The sequence below is a fragment of the Erythrolamprus reginae genome, chromosome 2 (genome assembly GCF_031021105.1).
Source record: "Erythrolamprus reginae isolate rEryReg1 chromosome 2, rEryReg1.hap1, whole genome shotgun sequence".
NCBI classification, from domain to species: domain Eukaryota; kingdom Metazoa; phylum Chordata; class Lepidosauria; order Squamata; family Dipsadidae; genus Erythrolamprus; species Erythrolamprus reginae.
In genome coordinates, this window is record NC_091951.1 from 209,079,168 (window position 1) to 209,103,806 (window position 24,639).

The following is a 24,639-nucleotide window of genomic DNA, read 5'->3' on the forward strand; positions in this document are numbered from 1 at the left end:
TGGAGCAAACATATCAAGACATCCAAAACGTTATAAAAGAACAATGTAAGGAGATGGTGGAAGTAGCATCTGTATGGATTGTATAGAGACAAAAAGGAAACATGTAATACCAGGAACAACAAGCATAGACCAGAACTATGGGGAAGAATGGTAGAAGCTGAAAAAGTGGAGGAAGCAGTTGAAGTGGGAAAAGGAGGAGGAGGAGGAGGAGGAGGAGGAGGAGGAGGAGGAGGAGGAGATAGAAGACAACCAAAACATAATAATAAAATTTATGGAGAAAAAGGGATTAGAGCAGAAGGAAAATATATTAGAGGACATGAAAGAGAAGATATTTGTGGAGAAAAGATAAGGGGAAATAAAAAAGAGATTATAGTCAAAATACAGATTTAAAAGCAGTTGAAATAAAAGATACAAAAGAAATATATGGGAGACAATATAAGGGGGGAAAAGAGGAGAATAAAAATCTGGTGGGATAAAGATGTGGGATAAAGGGAAATGGAAAGAGAAGGAATATGAAGTACATCCTAGTTCTGGCTAGATCAACAGCAGGACAGAGGTAGATCCGCTGCTCTGCTGAACTACAGTTTAACATTGAAAAATATTAATTCAGGTCAGGATTGTGTTACCCCTTGAGTAGCTGAAGATCCCTCACTTTTTGGAATTCTAACACGGATGCTTCTTGTGACTTTTTGGGGTGCTTTGCAATGGCAGTACAGAGAATCCGGGATCAGCTGGAATGCAGAAGATGGTGGCTGAATGCGAGACTCAGCCCAAGCGCTGGAGGTGAACGAGACTGAGGTGACCAAGCGTTGGATGGCTGAACATTCCACGTGGCACCAGTGGGTGACAGCAATTGCTGCCAAGGTGATGGATGGGACGGAGAGCAGAGAGCACATATTGGGAGCTGGGACAAGTTGGAGCCACTGAGCAGAGCTGAGGACATTGGCTGATGGGAGCAGCCGGCGCCAGAGGGACTGCTGGGCAGAGTGACCAGCGTCTAGGCAAGCAAGCAAAGAAAAGGAAGCAGAGGCTGGAGAAAGCTGGAGTTGCCAGATAGAGTTGAGAGCACTGGCTGGTAAGAGTAGCCAATGCTGAGGATAGTATGAGGCAGGAAACGGCACTGAAAGAAAGATACCGAGCTAATGAGACACTGGGTCACTTGGATGTTTGAGGTGAGCTGATTGTACTAGGCAGAGGCCCTTAGCACAAAACCAGGCTTGGAGGTCAGTGGGAGAGGCCAACAGTAGAAGGGACACGAGAGAAGGGCTGAACTGCGTAGGATTAAGCCTGGAGGCTGACCCAAACTGTGTATGCTGGCTGGGGGGACGACCAGCATTAAGAACAAAGCCTCATTAAACTCCCTTCCATTTTTATACGGAGAGCCTCAGGAAGCTCACCTTTAAGAAGGTGTGTCTCTGGATGGGTGGTAGGAAAGGGGGAATATGGATGTTAAAACACCCTATTATACCTAGTATTATTTTAATTATAATGGCTAGAGACATTGAAATAAGAGGGAAGGGATCTGGAAAAGAACTCTTACATGTTTTCCATTTAAGAACTCACCTTTGTGAGAACTGCTCCCCTCAAGAAGCGCACAGAATGAATTTATGTGTCAGACTTATTGAAGAACCTATTGAAAAGGGGACAATTCACATCCCCAATGAAAGATCTTGTGGCTAGGCTGACCCAGGGGCTTATATTCATTTTAGATACTGGCTTGAATTAATTTTGATTTAATTTATATTAATTGTAGTTTTCATGTTTTAATGCTTTCATATTTTAATGTTTTATTGTTGGATTTTAACTAATTTATACAGGGGTTAATTTTAGAGATGGGTGATTGGGAATGAATGGATGGAAATCATATATGGGATGAATGGGATAAATGTTATGAATGGAAGGGTCAGTTTGCCTGGTGGTGTGGAGGTGGGAGGAGTGGGGGAGCCTATCTCTGGGGTGGTAGAGGGCTAAAATATTCCAGTCTTGCTGGGGAGAGGCAGATATGGTGGGAGACATGGGGTAGGCTGCTCCCAGGATAAGCAATCCCTTGTTCCGGCCTCATGAGCTTAGCCCGGGGTACTGGTGACAAACGAAACCCCTACATCTCCTCCCCTCCAGGGAAGATCGGGCCCGGTTCTTCTGAACTGAGACCCCCGGATGGTGGCGATTCAGGGCTACCCTCAGTGGAATGAGGGCACCTCCATGTTGCCACGGCCATTGACCCCACCCCTCTCCCTCAGGGGGCTACCTTTGAAGAGTGTTTAGAAACTTCAAATCATGCAAAATGCAGCCGCATGAGCAGTCATGGGCCTTCCTAGACATGACCATGTTTCTCCAACACTGCGCAGACTGCATTGGTTGCTGATTGGTTTCTAGACACAATTCAAAGTGTTGGTAATGGCCTATAAAGTCCTACATGGCATTGGGTGAGATTACTTGCGGGACCGCCTTCTGCCGTATGAGTCCCAGTGACCAGTTAGGTCATACAGAGTTGGCTTTCTCCAGGTCCCATCGACCAGACAATGTCACTTGGTGGGGCCAAGAGGAAGAGCTTTTTCTATGGGGGCTTCGGCCCTCTAGAATCAGCTCCCCCCAGAGATTTGCACTGCCCCCACACTCCTTGCCTTCCACAAGAGTCTAAAGACTCACTTATATCACCAGGCTTGGGGCAATTAGATCTTGCCCTTGGCCGATGAATGTTATGTATGGCTGAGGTCTGAATGTGTACGATTGATTTTTTAAATATATGGGATTTTAGGTTAGATATCTAATTTAATTAATTGTATTTAGCCATTGTATTTTATAAATAAATAAATAAATACATTTAAAACTTATTAATAATGTGTATGAATAAATAGAACATTAGAACCATATAGTTGTATAAGCTGAATAATTGTTTATATATGCTAAAAGTTGTAAAAGATAAAAATTACATTTGAATATTTGTTAAGATAGTAGAGGAATTTATACTTTAACTGGAATGGTATATTAGTATATGGAAAATGAGTTTATATTAATAGTAAGAATACAAGAAATGAAGAATGGGTGAGAATGTTCTTTCTGCGCCAGCTCAGGAAGCTCAAACTGCCCAAGGAGCTGCTGAGTTCTACAGAGGAATCAGTCTGTCATCTGCACCTCTATAACTGTCTGGTTTGGTGCTGCAACCCAACAGGACCGACACAGACTTCAGAGGACAATCAGAACTGCAGAAAAAGCAATTGCTGCCAACCTGCCTTCCATTGAGGACTTGTATACTGCACGAGTCAAAAAGAGGGCGGGGAAAATATTTACTGACCCCTCACATCCTGGACACAAACTGTTTCAACTCCTACCCTCAAAACGTCGCTACAGAGCACTGCACACCAAGACAACTAGACAGAAGAACAGTTTTTTCCCGAACGTCATCACTCTACTAAACAAATAATTCCCTCAACACTGTCAGACTTTCTACTAAATCTGCACTTCTATTCTGCTACTTTTTCTCATCATTCCTATCACCCATTTCCTCCCATGTTGACTGTATGACTGTAACTTGTTGCTTATATCCTGAGATTTTTATTAATATTGCTTCTTCTTTGCTTATTTGACCCCTATGACAATCATTAAGTGTCGTACCACATGATTCTTGACAAATGTATATTTTATTTTATGTACGCTGAGAGCATATGCACCAAGACAAATTCCTTGTGTGTCCAATCACACTTGGCCAATAAAATTCTATTCTATTATATTCTATACTATGTATAAAAAAGTTGTGAGTAATAATGGAAAGTTTAAAAATAGATTATGATTAATATAGGGTACGAACATTAAAATATCAAAATTATAAAAGTTGAACAAGTGTTTATATGTGGTGTAAGAAATACAAATTATTTTTGAATATTTGCTAGGAATGCAGTAAAATAATATATATTACTACTTGTTCTAGGCACAGGCCTCTGGAGTGAACCCCAACTCAGAAATCACTTATTTTATGATAAAATCTCACTCCTTGTTCGAACTCAAGCATCCATGATGAAATGAAGGGTTTAAAACAGCACAGAAGCAGTTATTTTTCTCTTTAGAGCTAGCTGTAATCTATGTCAGTGCCAGAAACTCAGTCTTACCTGCATTCCTCAGACAGAGCCCATTCATTTACTTAAACATATGTGTTTGCTCACCGAAAGCTTTCCCCAGCATAGTGTCCAACAAAGATTGTCTTTTTGAAGCAGAAATCATGGTTTAAAGCTTCGATCAAGCACATCTACTTGCAAACTTAATTTGTTCTATGACCAGGTTCTTAAGTATTGCAATTTCAATGATTTTTTTTATTTTCCACAACAGAGATGTCAGCCGTATTGTGGGCCAGATTTCTGTCTTTTGCGTTCGAAAGTTCCACCTGTTTGTAACAAGTTTGACCTGTTAATTTTCAAGGACTTTGTCAAGTTGGTGTTCCTACTCATTTTTGCTGCATTCGAACACAAGATCTGGTAGATTCCAATGTATAATTTTGGAAATTTGATCATAATGTTGTAGATAATCAGTTTGTGAGATTTTGCTGCAGTCACTGATAAGATGATCCACTGTTTCATGTTTCTCATTGCATAAGCAACATTTGCTATTGTTACTGACATGTTAAATTTTTGCTTTCATGGAATTGGTCTGCAGGACTTGTTCTTGAGCAGCTGAAATGTAGCCTTCAGTTTCTTTCTCCAGCATCCCTGATCTCAACCAACTCCATATTTTATTTTATTTATTTTTATTTAATTTATTTTATATTTTATTTTTTTTATTTTTTTATTTTTTTTTTTATTTTTTTTTATTTTTTTTTTATTTTTTTTTTATTTTTATTTATTTTTATTTTTTTATTTATTTTTTATTATTTTATTATTTTCTCCTATTGTTCTTGTTACAAAAGACAGGATCTTTCCTTTTTCCATTATTCAATTTTCCATATAACAATCATCCATTCTCTAGTTTCTCATTATTACTCATAATTTTTTTATTTCTAGAGAATGGATGATGGTTATATGGAAAATTGAATAATGGAAAAAGGGAAGATTCTGTCTTTGGTAACAAGAACAGATGTACTTAATTCATTCCATGACCAGGTTCTTAAGTAGAAAAGTTTGTAAGTAGAAACAATTTTTCCCATAGGAATCAATGTAAAAGCGAATAATGTGTGCAAACCAATCCCAAAAGTCACCCCTTTTGCCTTATTACAGCCGGGATTCTGATCCATGTTCGGGGGCAGGTGGAGGAGGTGGGGGCCAGGGAAAGACAGTAAGACTGCCCAGAGGGAGCCTCGTGGGTGGATTCACACACACGGAAAGCTGCCTGGCGACTTGTCAGCTGGTAGGGCTTCCACCTCCTTGAAAGTGTTTTCGGTGGCAGTGGCAGGCAAAGGGGAAACCCCAGCGCCAGCAAGGACAGGTTTCCTGACTCTCACTCCATGCCTGGCACCCACTTCCTCTGAGGGAGTCCCTTCAAGGCTCTCAAAGCTGCTGGCTTTAATTCCTCCTACTATCCATCTCTGCGGACCCTTCTCAATGCTTCCCCGCCAACTGCCGAGGAAGAAGAAGAGAGCAGAAAAGTTGTGAGGGACAGCATAAGGGCGGACAATGGCGGCACACACACACATGTGACAAACTCCCCACTCCCCCCCCCCACAGGTTTGAGAACTGCCTTAATTGGAAGAAGGAGCAGCGGAAGGAGATTTGGAAGCGAGGAGGAGAGACGCGCACCCTCCTCCTCCTTCTCCTATTGATCCCGCTCCCCATGGAACAAACAAGAGGCCAAAAAAAGTAAAATTGTACTAATAGTAATAGGAGCTCTTGGAGCAATATTCACAGGGTTGCCTAGGTAACATGGAAATTTTGAACTTATCAGAAGTGAATATTCTGATTGAAAAAAACCATCTTATTCAGAACTGCCTATATATTCAGATGTTACCTTAACAGCTCTTAGGTTCTTGGTTAGGACTTGAACTATTAAGTTTTTACCATTCCCAGACTGAATCAAATTGAAGATTACATTTTAATTATACTAATAATACTAAAGATACTAATGATACTAATGATGCTAGTGGTGCTAATGATATTAATAATAATGATAATGATAACAATAATACCACCCAGTTTGAATATCTGACTAACTGTGCAACAAGCAATAACAATGGCATATACTGTAACCTCATGTCCTGCCTGAATTCCTGTACAGTTGGCCAATATCATTAGAGAAAAAGCTAGCAATGAAATCCTTGCACAGTACAATCTTTTCTTTAATGGCCAGGTTTGGGTTTTTTGTTAAGAACTTAAAAACCTCTGGATTTATTTAAATCAAACAAGGAGGGAGGGAGGAAACCATACCAGTATTTCTCTATGGATTACAGGGGCATTTTCTTTGAACACTCCATCTGGTTGTTGCTTGTTCTCAATCAGCCACCTCACACCTCCACAAATGATTTCAGGGTTAATGTCGTTTGCAACTTTGGTAGCCATGGCAAAGATTTTTACAACGTATGCTGTGAGCCTGTAAAGAAGATAATGTATTAACTAGCCATTTCAATGCAGAACATAATACAAGTAGTTGCTTTCTTGGTTTTGTAAGCCAAGTATGACTAGGTTGCTGCTAGTTAGGAGGGAGAGGGGAAGAGTGGTTTGTCCAGAGTCACCACACCACTATATTATGATACAACAAAGGTCAAGTCCTCATCTCTCATCTGCCCTTCAATCTAGGAAGGAAAAAGAGCTCAACTAATCCAGGTCTCAACCCAGGACTCAGGGAAGCAGGATAGTCTGATTCTTATTTTAATGGGGGAGGGTGGAACAATAGAACTGACTGATACCAAATTTTAGACATGAGAAGACAAGAGGGAGACATATTATATGGGCAAGCCATTATCAGAAAAGCGTATTTTGTCTGAAGGCTGAAAGGAATTTGACTGAAGGATGGGCTAGAAAGGAGCTACAAGGAAGAAGGGAAAGGTGGGTAGGTAGAAAAGAATGAAGAAAGCAAGAAAGGAAATGGGAAGACAGAGAATCAGATGCCTCAGCAGAAGTTAGAAAATGAAAATATATGAACATTTATAGAGAAAGTTAGCGAAAAGCTTTTCCAGGATCTGAAAGTTATGGCTATATTTTTGTCCATACCAAGTGCTAGATGCACGGTGTGTAAATGCTGCATAGGAATGGTCTGCTTTCTTGTACACCATCTGCCGGGCATAACCTGAAAAGGAACAAGATAAAAAGAAATTTAGCTCCAGCCATAGAAAATCACACTTACATCCAGACTGGCATCCAGAACAGTTTTGCACTCTTCTTTCTTAGCTGTGTGTCTCACTGTAGCTGCTTTTCCTTCGCACAATTGTTTTGATTTGTGTTCTGGTCTCAGTATAAAACCATCATACTCTTCAGATGAGATTCTGAAAGCAGGCAGCCTTAACAACAGCAAAAGGAGCTGAAGACTGCTGTCCTGTATGCCTGAAAACCAGAATTTGGTAGCAGTACAATACTTCTAAACTCACTACAAAAGAGATTCCAAAAGAGTCTTTTCTTTTATAGAATATTGTGATAATTCTGTGAGTCCATATTTAAATATTTCTCAGCAGTTACTATGGCTATCTCCATCCTTCCAGGTTAAAGAAGTGATATCCTTACCTAAGCCTATATCTTGTGGGGGAAAACAATAACAACAAAAAGTCTCACCATTCATTTAAGAACATTTGGCTTCTTGATTTTATATTTGTTTATTTAGGGATTAATGAATCTCACATTTCTGTCTACTGAGCAAAACGTATCTGGAGACTATTTGCCTTACCAGTCATGATCTGTTTGATAGCTTCAGTTCTGCGATCCACGCCAAGAGTCTCCCACTGCCCTGTTGTGTCCAGGTAGTAGGTAGCAATAACCGATGGAGTCATGGTGATCATATTTGACTCCCCAGAGCCAGAAGGAGTGATAATGAGATGTCTGAGATTACTTCCATTAATTGAGTTTTCAATCATCTGAGACACATGGTCAGCTGAATGTAAAAAAATTGCCAAGCACATTAAAAAACTGTGTAGTTTGTGATCTTTCTTTAAGCTTCAATATCTTTAAGTCAAATGGTTAGTCTAATTTTGCTTCCAACTCCACTATCCTTCCTTTAGAGTATTGAGCATAGAATAATTAGGTTCCAGGACTAATTGGAAAGTTTATTGACTAACTTATCTACAGTTAATAGTGTATTTCAGTTTCAAGATTACCAGACTTCTTAGCATTTCCGTGTGGCTTATGGTTAAAAAGAAGAAACAATATATAAATAAAAGGATAAAGCTGACCAAAAGATTGTCAGGCCTGTCCTAGCTTGAGAATTTAGGGAAGAAAGACCCTCAACTCCATTTGCAGTGAAAGGCATGCTTTTACCAAAGCAAAGTGGTTACAGTGTAGGAAAAGCCAGATCTGAGGATTCACACATAAAGCCATTTTTCCTCTCTCCCAGCCCCCCTCCCCCCATCCTTGCCCATCTTAGTCATGTCCAGTAAAGTTTAAATTAGTTGTTTTGGTAACAGGTCTGAGGTTTTCCATTTGCATTCTGTTCCTGTCTGTGTCCTTGAATTCTTCAAGTGGTGACTCTGGTTGGCACTCCTGGCTCCTGTCATGCCCCCTCCCTGCATTCACTTTTCCCTCCCCCCATATTTCATGGCAGGCTGCCATCAAAGTGAAGTAAGTTTGAAGTGGTGTGAGGGCAGATCAACAGTAACTCAATACTAGTAGAAAACCAAACTTTTACAGGGACTTCCAAGGAAAACCACAATTTTTTTAATGAAAGTCACGTCATCTTCAGGCTGGTGTTTCTGTCCTTGTCTAAGGCGAACACTGCGAGACCTGAGCTGCTTTCCTTCTATAAATACTGGTGGCTGGGTGTGGTTTGATGGCTCAGCAATTGCCTGCTGTGTAGAAACTTCCTGGTGAGTCAGTGGGGTAACAATTGGAGTCGTTGATGTAGCTGAGGTATGCTAATTAGTTAATGGTTGTAGATTAGGCGTGATACCCTGAGTAGTTGGAACTTGCAGGCTACTTGATTGTTTTACAATGTGTGTTCCCAGCCATAGAAACCAGACTCAGAACACACATTGTAAAACAATGGTAAGGCAGTGGTTGGTAAGGTCTAGGATATATCAGTTGCTAATATTCATTTGCAAAAACACAAAGATTGGAACTCCAGCCTGATGATGGTGAATGTGATTTCGCCGAAACGTCGCATAGACATGCAAAACATTACACAGGGCAAAACCCGAACTCAGAACAATCTACATACATATACCCGTGAAAATTTACGAAAACAAATATATATATATATATATATATATACACACACACACACACCGTATTTTTCGCTCTATAAGACGCACCTGCTGATAAGACGCACCTAATTTTTAGAGGAGGAAAATAGAAAAAAAATATTTTGAGCCAAAAAGTAGGCTAAAATATTTATTACAATAACACTGCCCTAGGGGAATTGGGAAAATATACAAACAAGCCCCCCTCTCTCTTTCTTTCTATCTCTCCCTCTTTCTCTCTACCTTTCTTTCTCTTTCTCTCTCTCCCTTTCTCTGTCCCTCTCTTTCTTTCTCTCTGTCCCTCTCTTTCTTTCTCTCTGTCCCTCTTTCTTTCTCTCTGTCCCTCTCTTTCTTTCTCTCTGTCCCTCTCTTTCTTTCTCTCTGTCCCTCTCTTTCTTTCTCTCTGTCCCTCTTTCTTTCTCTCTCTTATCTCTCCTTCTCTCACTCACTCTCTTTGTATCTCTCTCTTTCTCTCTCTCCTTCTCTATCTCTCCCTCTTTCTCTCTCCCCCTTTCTATCTTTCCTCTTCCTTTCTCTCTCTTTCTTTCTCTTTCTCTCTCCCTTATTTTTTCTGTTTTTCTGCTGTGGGCGGTTTAGGGCCCCTCAAACCCCGACGACCTCGCCCCCGGATCCTGGCCGGGACAGGGCAGCTTCCTCTGACAGGCGCTGCGCGGGGCCGAGGGGGCTCAGCAGGAGGCGCAGCGGTGGGTGGAGAGAGGGAAGGGGGGCAGCGGCATCCCTCCTGGCCTTGGCGGGCCGCCCGACCCTCCCCACCTCCTGCAAACGTGGCAGGTGGCGGGGGGAGAGCGAGGAGCGGGCTCCGGCGGGCACGGGGCTTGGCTGGCTGGCTGGCGGGGGGAGCGCCGCTGGTGGTGCGAAGGGAGACCCTCCTCCGGGAGGGAGGGGGCCAGGCAGCAGCTAGCCAGCCGAGTTCGCAGCCAAACTTTGCACAGGCGGCGGCCGGCTGCGAGCGACTGGCTGGGTTTTGGGTCTTCGAGACCTCCCCGCCTCCTGAAGCGATTCCCGTAGCCTTCCCAAAGGCTCGGAGCCGCCAACGCTCCTCCGGTGCCGCTCCGCCTCCTAAACCTGCGGGGTGGAGGCGTCCCCCGGCCCAGCACTTCCGGAGGCCGAAAGGCGCGGCTCTCTTCGGGGTTGGGAAGAGGAGAGGCGGCGACAGAGGCGGCGGTCTCCAGATGAGTATATTGCCGCCGCCCCCTCTGCTCCAGCGCCTCCCCCCCCCTCCCTGCCTGCATCTTCGCTCCATAAGACGTGGCTGATTTTTCATCCTACTTTGGGAGGAAAAAAACTGCGTCTTATGGAGCGAAAAATACGGTATATATTTCGTAGATTTTCACGGGTATATGTATGTAGATTGTTCTGAGTTCGGGTTTTGCCCCGTGTAATATTTTGAGTGTCTATGCGACGTTTCAGTGAAATCACATTCATCATCATCAGGCTGAAGTTGTAAGCTTCGTGCTGCTGTAAATATAGTTTGTTTGCAACTGCCATTTGTTCCTTATAAATAGTGGTGGGGGTGGAGATTTGGTTTGAATGTAGCAAATAGATTGGGTGGCTATGTTTTAATGATTTGATTGGTTGGTGGAATCACATTTAATTGAAGGATTGACATGGTGATGATTATGATATGTTTTTTTGTTTAAGGCTGGTTTCCAAATCTCTGGTAGGCGGGACATGTCATCTCGTTTGTTCATGCTGAGGGGATGTTTTTCTATCTCTATGGCCTCCATGATTATTCTTTTATATACGTGTTCTGTTTTGGAAAGTAATTTAGTTTTTTCAAAGTCAATTTCATGCCCTGTTTTTTTAATGTGCTGGACAAGGGAGGAAGTTTTTTCTTCTTTTTTGACTGCATTCTTATGTTATGCAATGCGTGCGTTTATTCTTCGATTAGTTTGTCCAATGTAGGTGGCTGCACATGTTTTGCAAGGGATTTCATAGATTCCTTGGTTTTCGAGTTGGATTTTATCTTTTGGGTTTCTTAGGATGTTTGATATTTTTTGGTTAGTGACAAATGAAGTTTTGATATTATGTTTGTGGAGAATTTTACTAATTTTGTCTGTGGTGCCTTTGATGTAAGGGAGGAGGGTGGTGCCATTATCCTGTTCTTGGTCTTGATTTTTTGGGGATGTCTCTTTTTTTATTAGGTTTGTAATTGTTTTTCTTTCGAATCCATTAGAAATTAATACATCTTTGAGTTTGTTCAATTCAGTTTTTAAGTGCTCCTGGTCAGCTAGATGTTTGGTTCTGGTGATGAGAGTTTTGGCTACTGAGGTGATCTGTGCAGGGTGGTGGTGGGAGTGTGCATTTAAATAATGGTTGGTGGGGGTTTTCTTTTGGTAGATGGTGTGTCCTAGGGTGCCATTGGGTTTTTTATAGATTAGGACATCCAGAAAGGGAAGTTGATCATTGGCTTCTGTTTCCATAGTGAATTGTATTTTGGGGTGTAGGCTATTGAGATGTGTGAGGAAATTGTCCAGTTTTTCTTTTCCATGTGGCCAAATTACAAAAGTGTCATCTACATATCTCAGCCAAAGTTTGGATTTGTGTTTAGATTGCTCCAATGCATTGTTTTCAAAATATTCCATGTAGAGGTTTGCGATGACAGGTGAGAGGGGTGATCCCATGGGGGCCCCTTCTATCTGTTTATATCTTTGTTCATTATAGATGAAATATGTATTTGTCAGACAGTGGTTGGTCAGATCTAAGATATACTTGGGGGGCTTGTATTTGTTTTGGATAGCTGTTAAGGCTTCTTTAATTGGTATTTGGGTGAAAAGGGATACGACATCGAAACTCACAAGTAGGTCACCAGGTTGTAGGTTTTGTTTTTTAATTATTTCTATAAAGTGGAATGAATTTTGTACATATGAGGTGACATCATCTGCAAAGAGAGCGCAATTGCTAGTGATGCAATCGCAATGATCGTTTATGTTTAGTATGAATAGTGTGGGTCCTAAAACACTACCTTGAGGGACACCACTGTTAACAGGAGCAGGAAGAGAAGTGGCACTTCCTATTTTGACCACTTGTTGTCTGTTACATAGGAATGCTGTTAACCAATTGTGTAGTAGTCCAGAGATGCCGTAGGATTTGAGTTTCAGAAGAAGTTTGTCATGGGCAACTGAGTCAAAGGCTTTGCAAAAGTCGATATAGATTGCATCAACTGGATTACCTTGGTCAAGTTGAGTGGTCCAAATGTTTTTACAGTGTAAGAGTTGTAGATTACAGGATAATTTTTTTTCTGAAACCAAATTGTTTATTGGAAATTAGGTTATTAGTTTCAAGGTGGAGTGTAATGGATTAGTTTATGATTGATTCCATAACTTTGCAGGTGACACAACACAAAGAGATAGGTCTGTAATTTTCAACGTTGCTTGGATCTCCTTTTTTGAAGATAGGGATGACTGTGGCAAGTGACCATAACTAGTACTGAAAGATTTATTAAAAATTATGCTCAAAGTTTCAGCCAAGGTGGAGGAGAGCTTTTTCAAGAAGTATGCACATAGTCCATCTGGTCCAATAGATAAAGATGGTTTTAGGTTGTGTAATGCCTTTCTAACGTTATCTTATGTGAAATCAATTCCTGTAAGATCATTGAGGTTATTTGTGGCGCGATTAGGAAATGTTGGGCATGAGCCATTGTTGTTAACAAAGACTGAGCTGAAGAAGGGTCTAGAGTCTTTGAGTTTGGGATTGGTCTAGAGTCTTTGAGTTTATTGTTAACAAAGTTGTAGAAGGCATGAGTAGACTTTGTCCATAGAAGGTTTTCTTCTTGGATGATGTGATAATTGGTACATTCAGTCTTTATTTGGTGACACAAATTTTTATAGCAGCTTTTAAAGTTTGAAACATGACCTGCTTTATTTTTGCACCAAATAATTCTTTTTTTGGTTTAGAGCTTTCTTATTTTTATGGGTAATTTGTTTTTCTTAGTTTTGGTGAATATTAGTGGTACGTATAATTTGATGACTCTTTGGAATTCAAGTAAAAACATATTGTAGTGGTCTTCAGTAGTGATGCAATCAGAGAAAATTGTGTGCCAGTCGAGAGGTGAGAGGTAGGCTTCGATGAGATCGGAATTGGCCTTTTTGAAGTTATAGTTGGTTGTCCTTTCATTAAGATGGTTTTTGTGAGGGTGTATGTTTAGGTAAAAGTCAATCATGCTATGGTCACTGTTAGGAAAGGGTTCTTTTATTTAAAATCCGTAAATTGAGTGTAAACTGTTGCAGAAGATGAGGTCAAGACAATTGTTAAGTCTAGTGTTGTTAGTAACTAGTTGATCTAGTCCTAGGCTAGTAATGGCATTGTAAAGGGTTGAATGCATGGGTTCAGTGGAACATTCGTTTAGGATCCAGTTTATATGTAGAAGGTTTAAGTCTCCAAGAAATATAAGAGGATGAGGGTGGGAGCTTGCCCACGTTAGTAGTGAGGTTAGTTTGTTCGCGTGTGTGATATAATCTGGAGCTCTATAACATAGAAAGAAGCGAAGTGTGGTATCTAAAGTCAGTTCACAGATGATGGTTTCAGGAAGATAAAGTTCTTATTTAACTTGCACTTTTTTAAGGATGAGTGATTTCTTGTTGAAGATTGCAACACCACCTCCTCTGCAGGATTCGCAGTCAGAACGGTAAACTTGATAATCACTTACTGTGATAGTGGAGTCTGGGAGGGATTCATTTAACCATGTTTCACAAAGAAATATGATGTCAAATTTAGCAGTTTGTAGTAAGAGAAGGAGTTCAGATATTTTATTAACGATACTTATTGAGTTCTTCAGTTTACATTTGAGATTAGCAGTGGATGTTGTTGAGGAAGTAAGGGGTGTGCATACCTAGTCTTGGTTTATTGAGAGTTGGTTTTGAGTAGTGATGGATTGGAAGTTAGGATGGTTGTGGGCGATGGTGGTTTAAAGGTAGTGGTTAATGAGGGGTTGATCTTGGTTGAGGGTAGATTGGAGGTTGGGGTGGTTTTGGTTGATGATGGTTTGGGGGTTGGTTGGTGGATTGCATAACTTGGTTTTGATGCAGCCGGCATGGTAGTCAATATAAAGATCAGTTTGGCCTTGGTCTTGATGTGTTTTTTAGATCAGCTCGTAATTCACAGGATTTGATACGTTGTAAAATTAATAAGTCCGGTCTAGAGCGAAGTTTTTTAGGATTTGAGTCATCTCTGGTTAATGAGTTTATGGTCTTAATGAATTTGTGTTTGCTGAGTTCATTTGTGAGAACCACTCTGCAGAATTTGGGGGCTACTGAACCATCTCTATATTTGTATTCCGGGCCATCTCTGGTCACTTCAATTATTTCATCAGCTGGAAAATTGGATGCAATTATTTTTTGAATTTGGTCTATATCAGGTTTGTTAGTGACTTCGAGCCAAATACAATGGCATTATTCCGTTTTTGTTCACGTTCCAGGGTGTCTCTGATGAGTAGGGAAATATCATTAGGATGATTTGAGGATAGTTGAAGTAGTGGATGTTGTGACTGAACATATGGTGGAGGTGGTGATTGTTGTTGCTGAGTTGGAGTATGGTTTAGATGAACTGGGTTTCCTTTTGATTGTGCTGTGACTTTGTTATCCAAAGATGTGAAACATGCTTGCAAGCGTTCTTCAATGTGGGCTTGCAAGCGTTCTTCAATGCGTGATTCGATGTAATTTATGGTTGTTTTGAGGTTTTGAAATTTTATTGACATGGTGATTAGGTCATTCATTTTAGGTAAACATAAAGGGCAGAAATGTAGAAATGAGGAAGTTTTTGGTAGGAAGTTGGTGACATTTTTGCTAATTTCCAGGCAAGTATTGTGGATGTAATTATGGCATATTTGGCATTTAGTGCATTCTTCTTTATGTATGGTGGATTTGATGCATTTGTAGCATAAATCATCATTGTTGGTGAAATCACCATCCATTTGTGTGTGGGGGGGGGGGGTTGTGGCATTTTTTGATTTTTTGTTTGGCATTCTTGTTAATAAAATAGTGTTTGCCAGTAGGTAGGGTTGAAGTAGAATGCTGTTAGACAGTAGATAGTAAACGCTGTTTCTTTGTTAAGGTCAGTGAGATTAAGTATCTTGGGGCTTGCTGATGGGTCTATTGTGTTTCTGAAGCTAGAAGCAATCAGGGATGATTATGCTGGGCTATTGGAGTTTATGGTAGTCTCTGGAGACTGAGATGATTCTGCTAAGGTCCAGTGCCCCTCACAGCCACTTGATTTATTTATTTAAATTATTTGGTTATTTGGTCCCTTTCACCTATGGGATCACAAGGCCTCTTTGTTAGAAGAGTGGCTTTGTTTGAAGCCACGAGGTTAATTTTTTTTTAAATGGTGGATACAACTTTCAACAGAAGCTAGATTTGCAGGATGGGTCTTTGGGAGTCAGAGCTTTGAGGAGAGATCTCTGGGCTTCTCGAGTTTAGAGGTGGAATCCTCCTGAAGATTACCTGATGGCTCTGTAAAGGTGAGGGGGGAGGAAACAGTTGGGCGGCAGGGGCTCAGGCAGGCAGCTTAAGGAGAGGGGGGGATCCCAAGCTAACGGAGGCTCCGGGGGAGGAAATCAGCTGGGTGTCTGTCTCACGAAGGTTCTTTTGAAGGCTCCGTGAGGGGGGAAGGAATCAGTTGGGCAAAGGGGGATCAGACTGGTAGCATTGGCTTTGGGGAGTACCAGGGGAAATCCCAGGTTGATGGAGGCTATTTCCCGGTTGTCGGTGGCTGCTGGGAGGCATCAGCTGGGCGTCGGGGAGATCAAAGCTAGTGACTCCTTGCTTCCTTTCCCGGATAGTGGCTTCCTTTCACAGCACAAAAATCCTCTCCCTCCCCATGGTAGTTTTGGCTGACTTAATTAACTTGAACGTTCTCTCCCATCCCGCACAATCTCTTCTATAGTCCATGCTTACCCTCTGTCCAGGATAGCTGAACTTTGAGCCTGTGCGTGCTTGCAAGTATCTGACGGTTTTTGTTCTTGATTTCTTCTTAGCTGAGCTTTGCAGAGGGTTTTTGCTAGAAGTCCTTCAGGGTAGGAGTTTGCGGGCGTTCCTTCAGTAGTTATTTTAGTAATATTTGTTATTTATGTACTTTTAAAAAGTCTTTTCCCTACTTTGTTTGCTAAGAACTTCCTTGATGGGACTAGACATCTGCTTCCGTCGCCATCTTGGTGTGACTTGTATGGATCTGGGGTAGAATGGCATTCCTGAGCAGAGAAGGAAGGCTTCCTAGGTCCCATAAGATTACATTGTTTAAACATCAGGATCTGGAGCACATGCACTTTGATTTTGCCACATAGAGAAAAGTAATAAGGTTACATGTCGAAAATGGGACAGATCGATTGTGTTTTGCCGGGCTCTCTGATAGAAGCCTCCCGAAAATTCAAGGGTATAAATTTAGGACACACACATGTTTGAAAATTCAAATTATCACAAAATTCAAAAAAAACAAAGCACCCTTTTTGTATTGCAAAGAGCACTCTTCCCCAAAACAACCTTGTAGACTATACAAGTCCCTTAATCAGTCCTTAAGTACTTAGCTAGTAGCTGTGAAGAAACGCCATAGCCCTCCTTCTTCCCATGAAGTGAAACACACACACACTTTACTCTGCTTTGGTGTCAAAGGCGTGAAAAATCCACAAACAAAGTTCAAAAACAGCAAGGCACGATCCTGAAGAACTGCAATCAGATAATCTTTCACAACGGCCAAACTAGCACGCTGCTATTTATAGCAGCAGCCCTAATTACTGGAGCCCCACCCAAACACAGGTGGTCTCTCTTATCTCCTGTAATATGTCCTCATTTGGTCTTTTCTACGCATAACACTGCGCCTGCGTGGGTCCAAGACTTCCTCATCCGAAGTGACCGAAGATAACGAAGATTGGTGTCAACCTGCGCTTGCTGCTGCTGCATTCTTTGCTTGGTTGTCATAGAGACAGGGAGGGATAGATATCAAGGGGGGTTGGGAAGTGTGCAGGAGGAGAAAAGTTTCAATTAGAATAAGTTTCGATTTCCCAGATGGCGGTGAAGACCGTTAGAAGGGCAAATTCCTAAGAAGCCCGGGAGGAGCATCTTGGACCACCTGATGCGTCTGGACAAAGAAGATTGGGCGGATGTCCAACAGGGGGATGGAAAAGGGGGTTTTAGTATGTGGGGTACACGCCATTTTTCCTCAGACTTTGCTTTGCTTTCGATACTTCAAGTTTTGATTTTGATAAATTCACTTTGAACCTTAACCTAAAGGACTCTGAGTTTTATTTGTCTGAATTCTGACTGGCAGCCTTGACAATTGGCTTCCTGGGCTGTGTGCCAAGCCCCCCTCTTCCAAGTCATCCCCATCTTCTTCTTTATCCAAGGAAACTGCACTTCCTGACTTTGCCGGAAACAAAACAGGCCTAGGACATGTTGATGGTTCCCCTGCCTCCACCTCCACATTCCCTGGGGCAGGAGCTGGACCAGAGCCAACCACAACAGATTGTATCTGTGAATCCAATTAGGAAGGCTCTGATCTATGCTCCATCTATCCGGGAACAGAAAAATAGGTTGTTCTATCCAGGAGTCCATCTACAGCACCAGTAGATTATAGCAAAATTGGGCTGATGACTATTTCATCTTCTATATTTAACAGATGAGGGAGCCTGGATTTCAAATAGCTAGTTCTTACCTTGGACAGAAATCTTGGTTTCTATTTCTGTGTCAGGCACCTTGTCATCTAATTTATTGGCTACAACCGTTTGTTCCTGGATTCCACCTGATGCATGTAAAAGAAAATGAGGAAAATTACAAGAAAAGAAAAATATCCCATTCCACATTAAGTACCTCTTTGACATTGTTTCTAATAATCAATTTATTTATTTATTTATTTATTTATTAGTTGGACTTGTATGCCGCCCCTCTCCGAAGACTCGGGGCGGCTCACAACAAGTAAAAACAGTCACAACAATCCAATTAATTAAAATATTTAACGATTTAAGAAAAACCCCATGTAATAGCAAACACACACACAAGCATACCATGTATAAATTAACATGCCCAGGGGAGATGTTTAGTTTCCCCATGCCTGACGGCAAAGGTGAGTCTTAAGGAGTTTTCGGAAGGCAGGAAGAGTAGGGGCAGTTCTAATCTCCGGGGGGAGTTGGTTCCAGAGAGCCGGCGCCGCCACAGAGAAGGCTCTTCCCCTGGGACCCGCCAACTGACATTGTTTAGTTGACGGGACCCGGAGAAGGCCACTCTGTGGGACCTAATCGGTCGCTGGGATTCGTGCGGCAGGAGGCGGTCTCGGAGATATTCTGGTCCGATGCCATGAAGGGCTTTAAAGGTCATAACCAGCACTTTGAATTGTGACCGGAAATTGATCGGTAGCCAATGCAGACTGCGGAGTGATGGTGAAACATGGGCGTACCTAGGTAAGCCCATGACTGCTCTCGCAGCTGCATTCTGCACGATCTGAAGTTTCCGAACACTTTTCAAAGGTAGCCCCATGTAGAGAGCATTACAGTAGTCGAACCTCGAGGTGATGAGGGCATGAGTGACTGTGAGCAATGAGTCCCGGTCCAGATAGGGCCGCAACTGGCGCACCAGGCGAACCTGGGCAAACGCCCCCCTCGCCACAGCTGAGAGATGGTTTTCTAATGTGAGCTGTGGATCGAGGAGGACGCCCAAGTTGCGGACCCTCTCTGAGGGGGTCAATAATTCCCCCCCCCAGGGTAATGGACGGACAGATGGAATTGTCCTTGGGAGGCAAAACCCACAGCCACTCCGTCTTATCCGGGTTGAGTTTGAGTCTGTTGACACCCATCCAGGCCCCAACAGCCTCCAGGCACCGGCACATCACTTCCACCGCTTCGTTGACTGGGCATGGGGTGGAGATGTAAGCTGGGTATCATCGGCATATTGATGATACCTCACCCCATGTCCTTGGATGATCTCACCCAGCGGTTTCATGTAGATGTTAAATAGCAAGGGGGAGAGGACCGACCCCTGAGGCACCCCACAAGGGAGAGACCTCGGAGCCGACCTCTGCCCCCCCACTAACACCGACTGCGACCGGCCAGAGAGGTAGGAGGAGAACCACTGAAGAACAGTGCCTCCCACCCCCAGCCCCTCCAACCGGCGCAGAAGGATACCATGGTCGATGGTATCGAAAGCCGCTGAGAGATCGAGGAGCACCAGGACAGAGGATAAACCCCTGTCCCGGGCCCGCCAGAGATCATCCATCAATGCGAACAAAGCGGTTTCCGTGCTGTAACCAGGCCTGAAACCCGACTGCTGGGGACCTAGATAATCAGCTTCTTCCAAGGACCGCTGGAGCTGGAGTGCCATCACCTTCTCGACAACCTTCCCCATAAAGGGAAGGTTGGAGACTGGACGATAGTTGTTAAGTACGGCTGGGTCCAGGGAGGGCTTCTTGAGGAGGGGGCGCACAAGCGCTTCTTTATAGAGTGATGGAAAAACTCCCCTCCCCAAGGAAGCGTTGGTAATCTCCTGGGCCCAGCTCCGTGTCACCTCCCTGCTGGCCGAGACCAACCAGGAGGGACACGGATCCAGTAAGCAGGTGGCAGAACTCACAGCTCCGATGGCCTTGTCCACTTCATCGGGTGTCACCAGATCAAACTCTTCCCAGACAGGTGGACAAGTACGTGCCCCAGTCACCTCAACTGACTCGTTGTCAGTCGACTCTGTTTTACAATTGGAGTCGAGGTCGGCCCGGATCTGAGCGACTTTATCAGCGAAAAACGTATTAAACTCCTCGGCACTACTCTGCAAGGGCTCCCCAACTCCCCCCTGATTAAGAAGGGAGCGGGTCACCCTAAACAGAGCAGCCGGGCGGGATTCCGCTGATGCAATCAAGGCGGCATGGTACGCGCATCTTGCTGCCTTGAGCGCCACTTTGTAAGTCTTAATAAAAGCTCTTACAAGTGTTCGATCAGATTCGGACCTACTCTTCCTCCATCGCTTCTCTAGACGTCTCTTTTGGCGTTTCAACACCCGGAGCTCCTCGTTGAACCATGGGGCTCTACAGGGTCTAGCGCCGCAGAGAGGTCGCAAAGGCGCAATCCGGTCAAGAGCCCCTGCCGCAGCCCTGTTCCAGGCCTCAGCGAGGGACTCCGCCGAACTGTGGACGAGTGCCTCTGGAATAACCCCAAGCGCCGTCTGAAAGCCCTCTGGGTCCATCAGGCGTCTGGGGCGGAACATCTTAATTGGTTCCGCCTCCCTGCGGGGAAGGATTGGAGCCAGGAAGTCAAGCCATAGCAGAAAATGGTCTGACCATGACAAAGGCAACGCTTCTAAGCTCCTTAGTCTCAGACCATTGCTCAATTGCTCGGAAAGGAATACCATGTCAGGTGCGTGCCCTCCCTCGTGAGTCGGACCCTGTACTACTTGAGTCAGGTCCATGGCTGTCATGGTGGCCATGAACTCCTGTGCCAGCCCAGAGGTTTCGCCGAGTGACAGCAGGTTGAAGTCCCCCAGGACAATAAGTCCGGGGAACTCCACCGCCAACCCGGCTACCTCCGCGAGTAGCACAGGCAGGGCTTTTGACACGCAGCTGGGAGGCAGGTACGTGAGAAATAAGTCCACCTGAACCCCTAAGTCCAACTTCAGCAAGAGAGACTCGCAACCTGCAATTTCCAGAGCAATGAGTCTACGCAGGCAAAGGCTCTCCCTGGCTATAATAGCCACTCCTCCCCCCCTTCCCTGGGGTCGAGGTTGATGCCATATCTGAAACCCGGCTGGGCAAATTTCAGAGAGAGGGACACCTCCCTCCGGGCCCAGCCAGGTTTCAGTAATACAAGCCAGGTCGGCCTCCTCATCCAGGATCAGATCCCGGATGAGGAGAACTTTATTTACCACCGACCTGGCATTGAGCAGCAGCAACCTGAGTCCAGGGCCAGAGTTACACTCATCACCAGTACCCAAGATTGGGCTCACAGAGCCGGAACAAGGGACCGTTATTAAGCAACGGTCTCTCGTTCCCCTGGAACGGCTAACTCTGTGGCCCCCACCATATCTGCCTCTCCCCAGCAACACAGGGATATTCCAGCCCTCTGCCACCCCAGAGATCGGTGCCCCTTCCTCTCCTGTCTCCCGAGCGTCAGGTGGGCCAAACCTATCATTCATACTACTCACAATCATCTCATCCATACTGTACTCCCACCCACCCCAACCATCACACTCATACCAATCATTCATTCCATGCACAAGATTAACTCCATTCCAATCATCCATTAATTAGCGAACCCTCCCAATATTAAAAAAGAGATTAAATTAGTAATAAGTAAAAAGCTAATAAAATGTGGCACAATATAAATACATATAAATAGAAATAGGAATTCACAAAATTAATAATTAGTAGTATAAAATGGTAAAAATGGTAAAATAGTAAAAATCAGATCTTAATTCTAATTATTAGTTAGTTAATCATTGCAAATTGAATTCAATACAATTATCTTAACAGGCACTTAACAGGAAGGAATATAATTGTAAGCACATAACTTTTGAAAGATAAAATATATTTTATTTTAAATGCCATAGTAAAAACCTCCTCTCCTTTCCCTGGAAACTATAAAGCACATGAGTGAAAGGACTTTGCCATCTGCAGGACTTAGTAAAAGTTTAATTGGCAACCTTCAGTCTTGAAAACTATGGTATCGTGCTCTGGAAAGAGTTCCTAGAAAAGCATCTAGTGTGGCTAAAAAAGCCAATCTGAAAGTGGCAATCCCTTCCACACTGAGCACAGATCCATTCTGTCTCCTGCCTAGCCCCTGGAATTCACTGGTTCTGGGACTGCCTTTTTGCCTCAGCCTGACAAACAAGTGTCTCCTCAAAATAGAGAAGGCCATGCTGCATCTTTAGCCTCTAAGCTGAACGATCAAAGGTCAAGTTTTCCCAGCTGTTAATGTCCATTCCCAAGGCCTTTAAATTCCTCTTACAGATATCATTATATCACAGCTGTGATCTCTCTCTGGGGTGCTTTCTCTACATTAATTCACCATATAGGAGATCTTTCAGAATCTGTCCATCATCCATTCTCACAACATGCCCAAGCCAGCGAAGATGTCACTGTTTCAATAGTGCTTACATGCTAGAAATTCCAGCACTTTCCAAGATTGTGCTATTTGGAACATCATGCCAGGTGATGACAAGGACACTTCAGTGCATATGGAAGGTGTTCAACTTTCTTTCTTGCCATGCATAAAGGGTCGCTGCAATGCAAGTGTGTGCTCAGGACATAGGCTCTGTAAACCTGGATCTTTGTATGTTTTGTCAGCTTCTTATTTAGCCATACTCTCTTTCTGAGTCTAGAGAATGTGACAGTTGCGCTTTACCAATATGTTTATTCAGCTCAGTATCTGTTGTGAGTTGTCCATGACCAGCTTAATCACAGATTCTGAGTAGGATGAAATGGGCCTGTCTTGGTACACCAAGCCAGTGTTCTTGACAACTGAATCAGAGAGTGAGGGTGAGGGAGAATTGGGACCTGTGAAACTTGAGGAACCACCAGAGACTTTAGAAACCCCAATGATAGTAATGTCTGGCTCAGAGGAGAAGGGAGACATTGGGGATCAGGAGCCCCTATTATATGCCAGAGTCAGAAGGTCATGAAGCAGATAGGAATATCTGTATGGGAAAAGTTATAGAACGTGATATCTCTATGAAAGAAAAAGTCTAGACAATGAATATATCTAGGAAACTGTATATAAGTGAGGATTTATGGGTAGAGGTATGGAGTTTCAACGTTTGTAATGGTGAAGGTTCTAGATCTGGGGTTCCAGAAATGCTTTGCTGGCAAACTGCTGTTATCCCTTTAAATTCATCATGCAGAGATGCAGCTGTCTGAGGAACACCTGAAGCTTCACGAGTGTGTGTTCTGCCAACATGGACTAAGAGACTGAATTTGTTTTGTACAAATCATTTTTAAATATACTGTACATGTGTTTGATTTGAAATTTTTGTGAGTGGGTTCTCCTTTGTTCCGATCTGATTAGACCTGAAGCAGAACAGTATCTAGAAAGAGAGTATTGGTGATGGTTGAGCCAAGATACACGAAGTCATGGACAACCTCTAATTCTTGTGCAAAGATTGTAATATGGGGAAGTGAATCCACATCCTGACCCATGACTTGCATTTTTTTCAGGCTGATTAAAATCTTGGCAGGCCTTTCTAAAATAGTCAATGAGTTGTTGAAGGTCTTTGGCAGGATGAGCAGTAATGGCAGCATCGTCAGCAAAGAGGAAATCCCATAAACATTTCAGCTGGACTTTAGACTTTGCTCTCAATCTAGAGAGACTAAAGAGTTTTCCATCTGATCTGGTCTGGAGATAGACTCTCTATGCTACAGTTCCAAAAGCATGCTTCAGCAAGACAGCAAAAAAGAGTTGGCGCAAGGACACAGCCCTGTTTCACTCCACTTCGAATGTCAAAGGAATCTGATGTAAAGCCGATCAATTTTGTTCAGCCTTGGCCAGTGTTCAGGAAAAAATAGATTGGCACCTTGGTGCCATTGGGCAGTCTGTGGCTTAATACTGCACAAAATCCATATGGGGAAGCATCACAAGTGAGAACGAGTGGTAAATGAGGTGAGTACTGAGCTAGAACAGCGGTAGATATAAGTACACTTTAAACAGTTGTGAAGGCGGCCGTCTCCCATGGCCCCCACGCCCACCTAGCATTTTTATCAAGTAGGCAATGTAATGGTTCAGCCAAAGAAGCTTTGTGGGGAATGAACACAGCGTAAAAATTGAGGAGACCCAGGAAAGCCTGTAATTCCACTCTAGATCATGGTGTGGGAGCGTTCTGAATGGCAGCCATCTTTTCTGGAGTGGGGTGAATTCCGGCAGCATCAATAATGAACCCTAAGAACTCAACCTGTGGAACTCCAAATTTACACTTATGAGCCTTCATTTTTAACCCTGTCTCTTGGAATGTGGATAATATAATTTTTACCCTAGTTAGCAAAATAAGGCACAGTTCTGGGGACCCCATAAAGCAATCTCTCCATTAATGCCTGAAAAATGCCTGGGGCTATGGACACCCCGAACTGCAAGCGATGGCACCTGAAACCCCCCCCCCCTGTGTATTGTAATGGCTTGGGCGTCTGCTGCCAGGGGATCCACAGGTAACTGCTGGTATGCATGGGGTAAGTCTGATTTCATGAATATAGTGCCATCACCCAGCAAATGCAACAAATGTTGGACCACAGGAACTGGGTATGCATGATGAGCTAAAGCCCGGTTAACAGAACATTTATAGTCCCCACAAATGCAAATCGCCCCATCTGCCTTAATTGTGTGACAATTGGCATCTCCCATGGTGCCTGATCAATAGGTTCGAGCACCC

The 24,639-nt window shown here is 43.3% G+C and overlaps 1 protein-coding gene across 3 annotated transcripts in view; it reads right to left on the reverse strand.

Annotated features, from left to right (window-relative positions):
- Positions 1-24,639, reverse strand: part of LOC139161888 (A.superbus venom factor 1-like) — a 150,699-nt gene that overhangs the window by 39,036 nt on the left and 87,024 nt on the right. For 2 of the 3 annotated variants that reach the window (XM_070741584.1, XM_070741586.1), the window contains 4 exons: positions 17,966-18,052; positions 7,798-8,001; positions 7,131-7,206; positions 6,348-6,510 (listed from right to left, as the gene is read on the reverse strand). In XM_070741584.1, coding sequence (XP_070597685.1) covers positions 6,348-6,510; positions 7,131-7,206; positions 7,798-8,001; positions 17,966-18,052 — 530 coding nt within the window. The remainder of the gene's footprint in view (positions 1-6,347; positions 6,511-7,130; positions 7,207-7,797; positions 8,002-17,965; positions 18,053-24,639) is intronic. The other variant, XM_070741585.1, reaches the window with a different exon arrangement.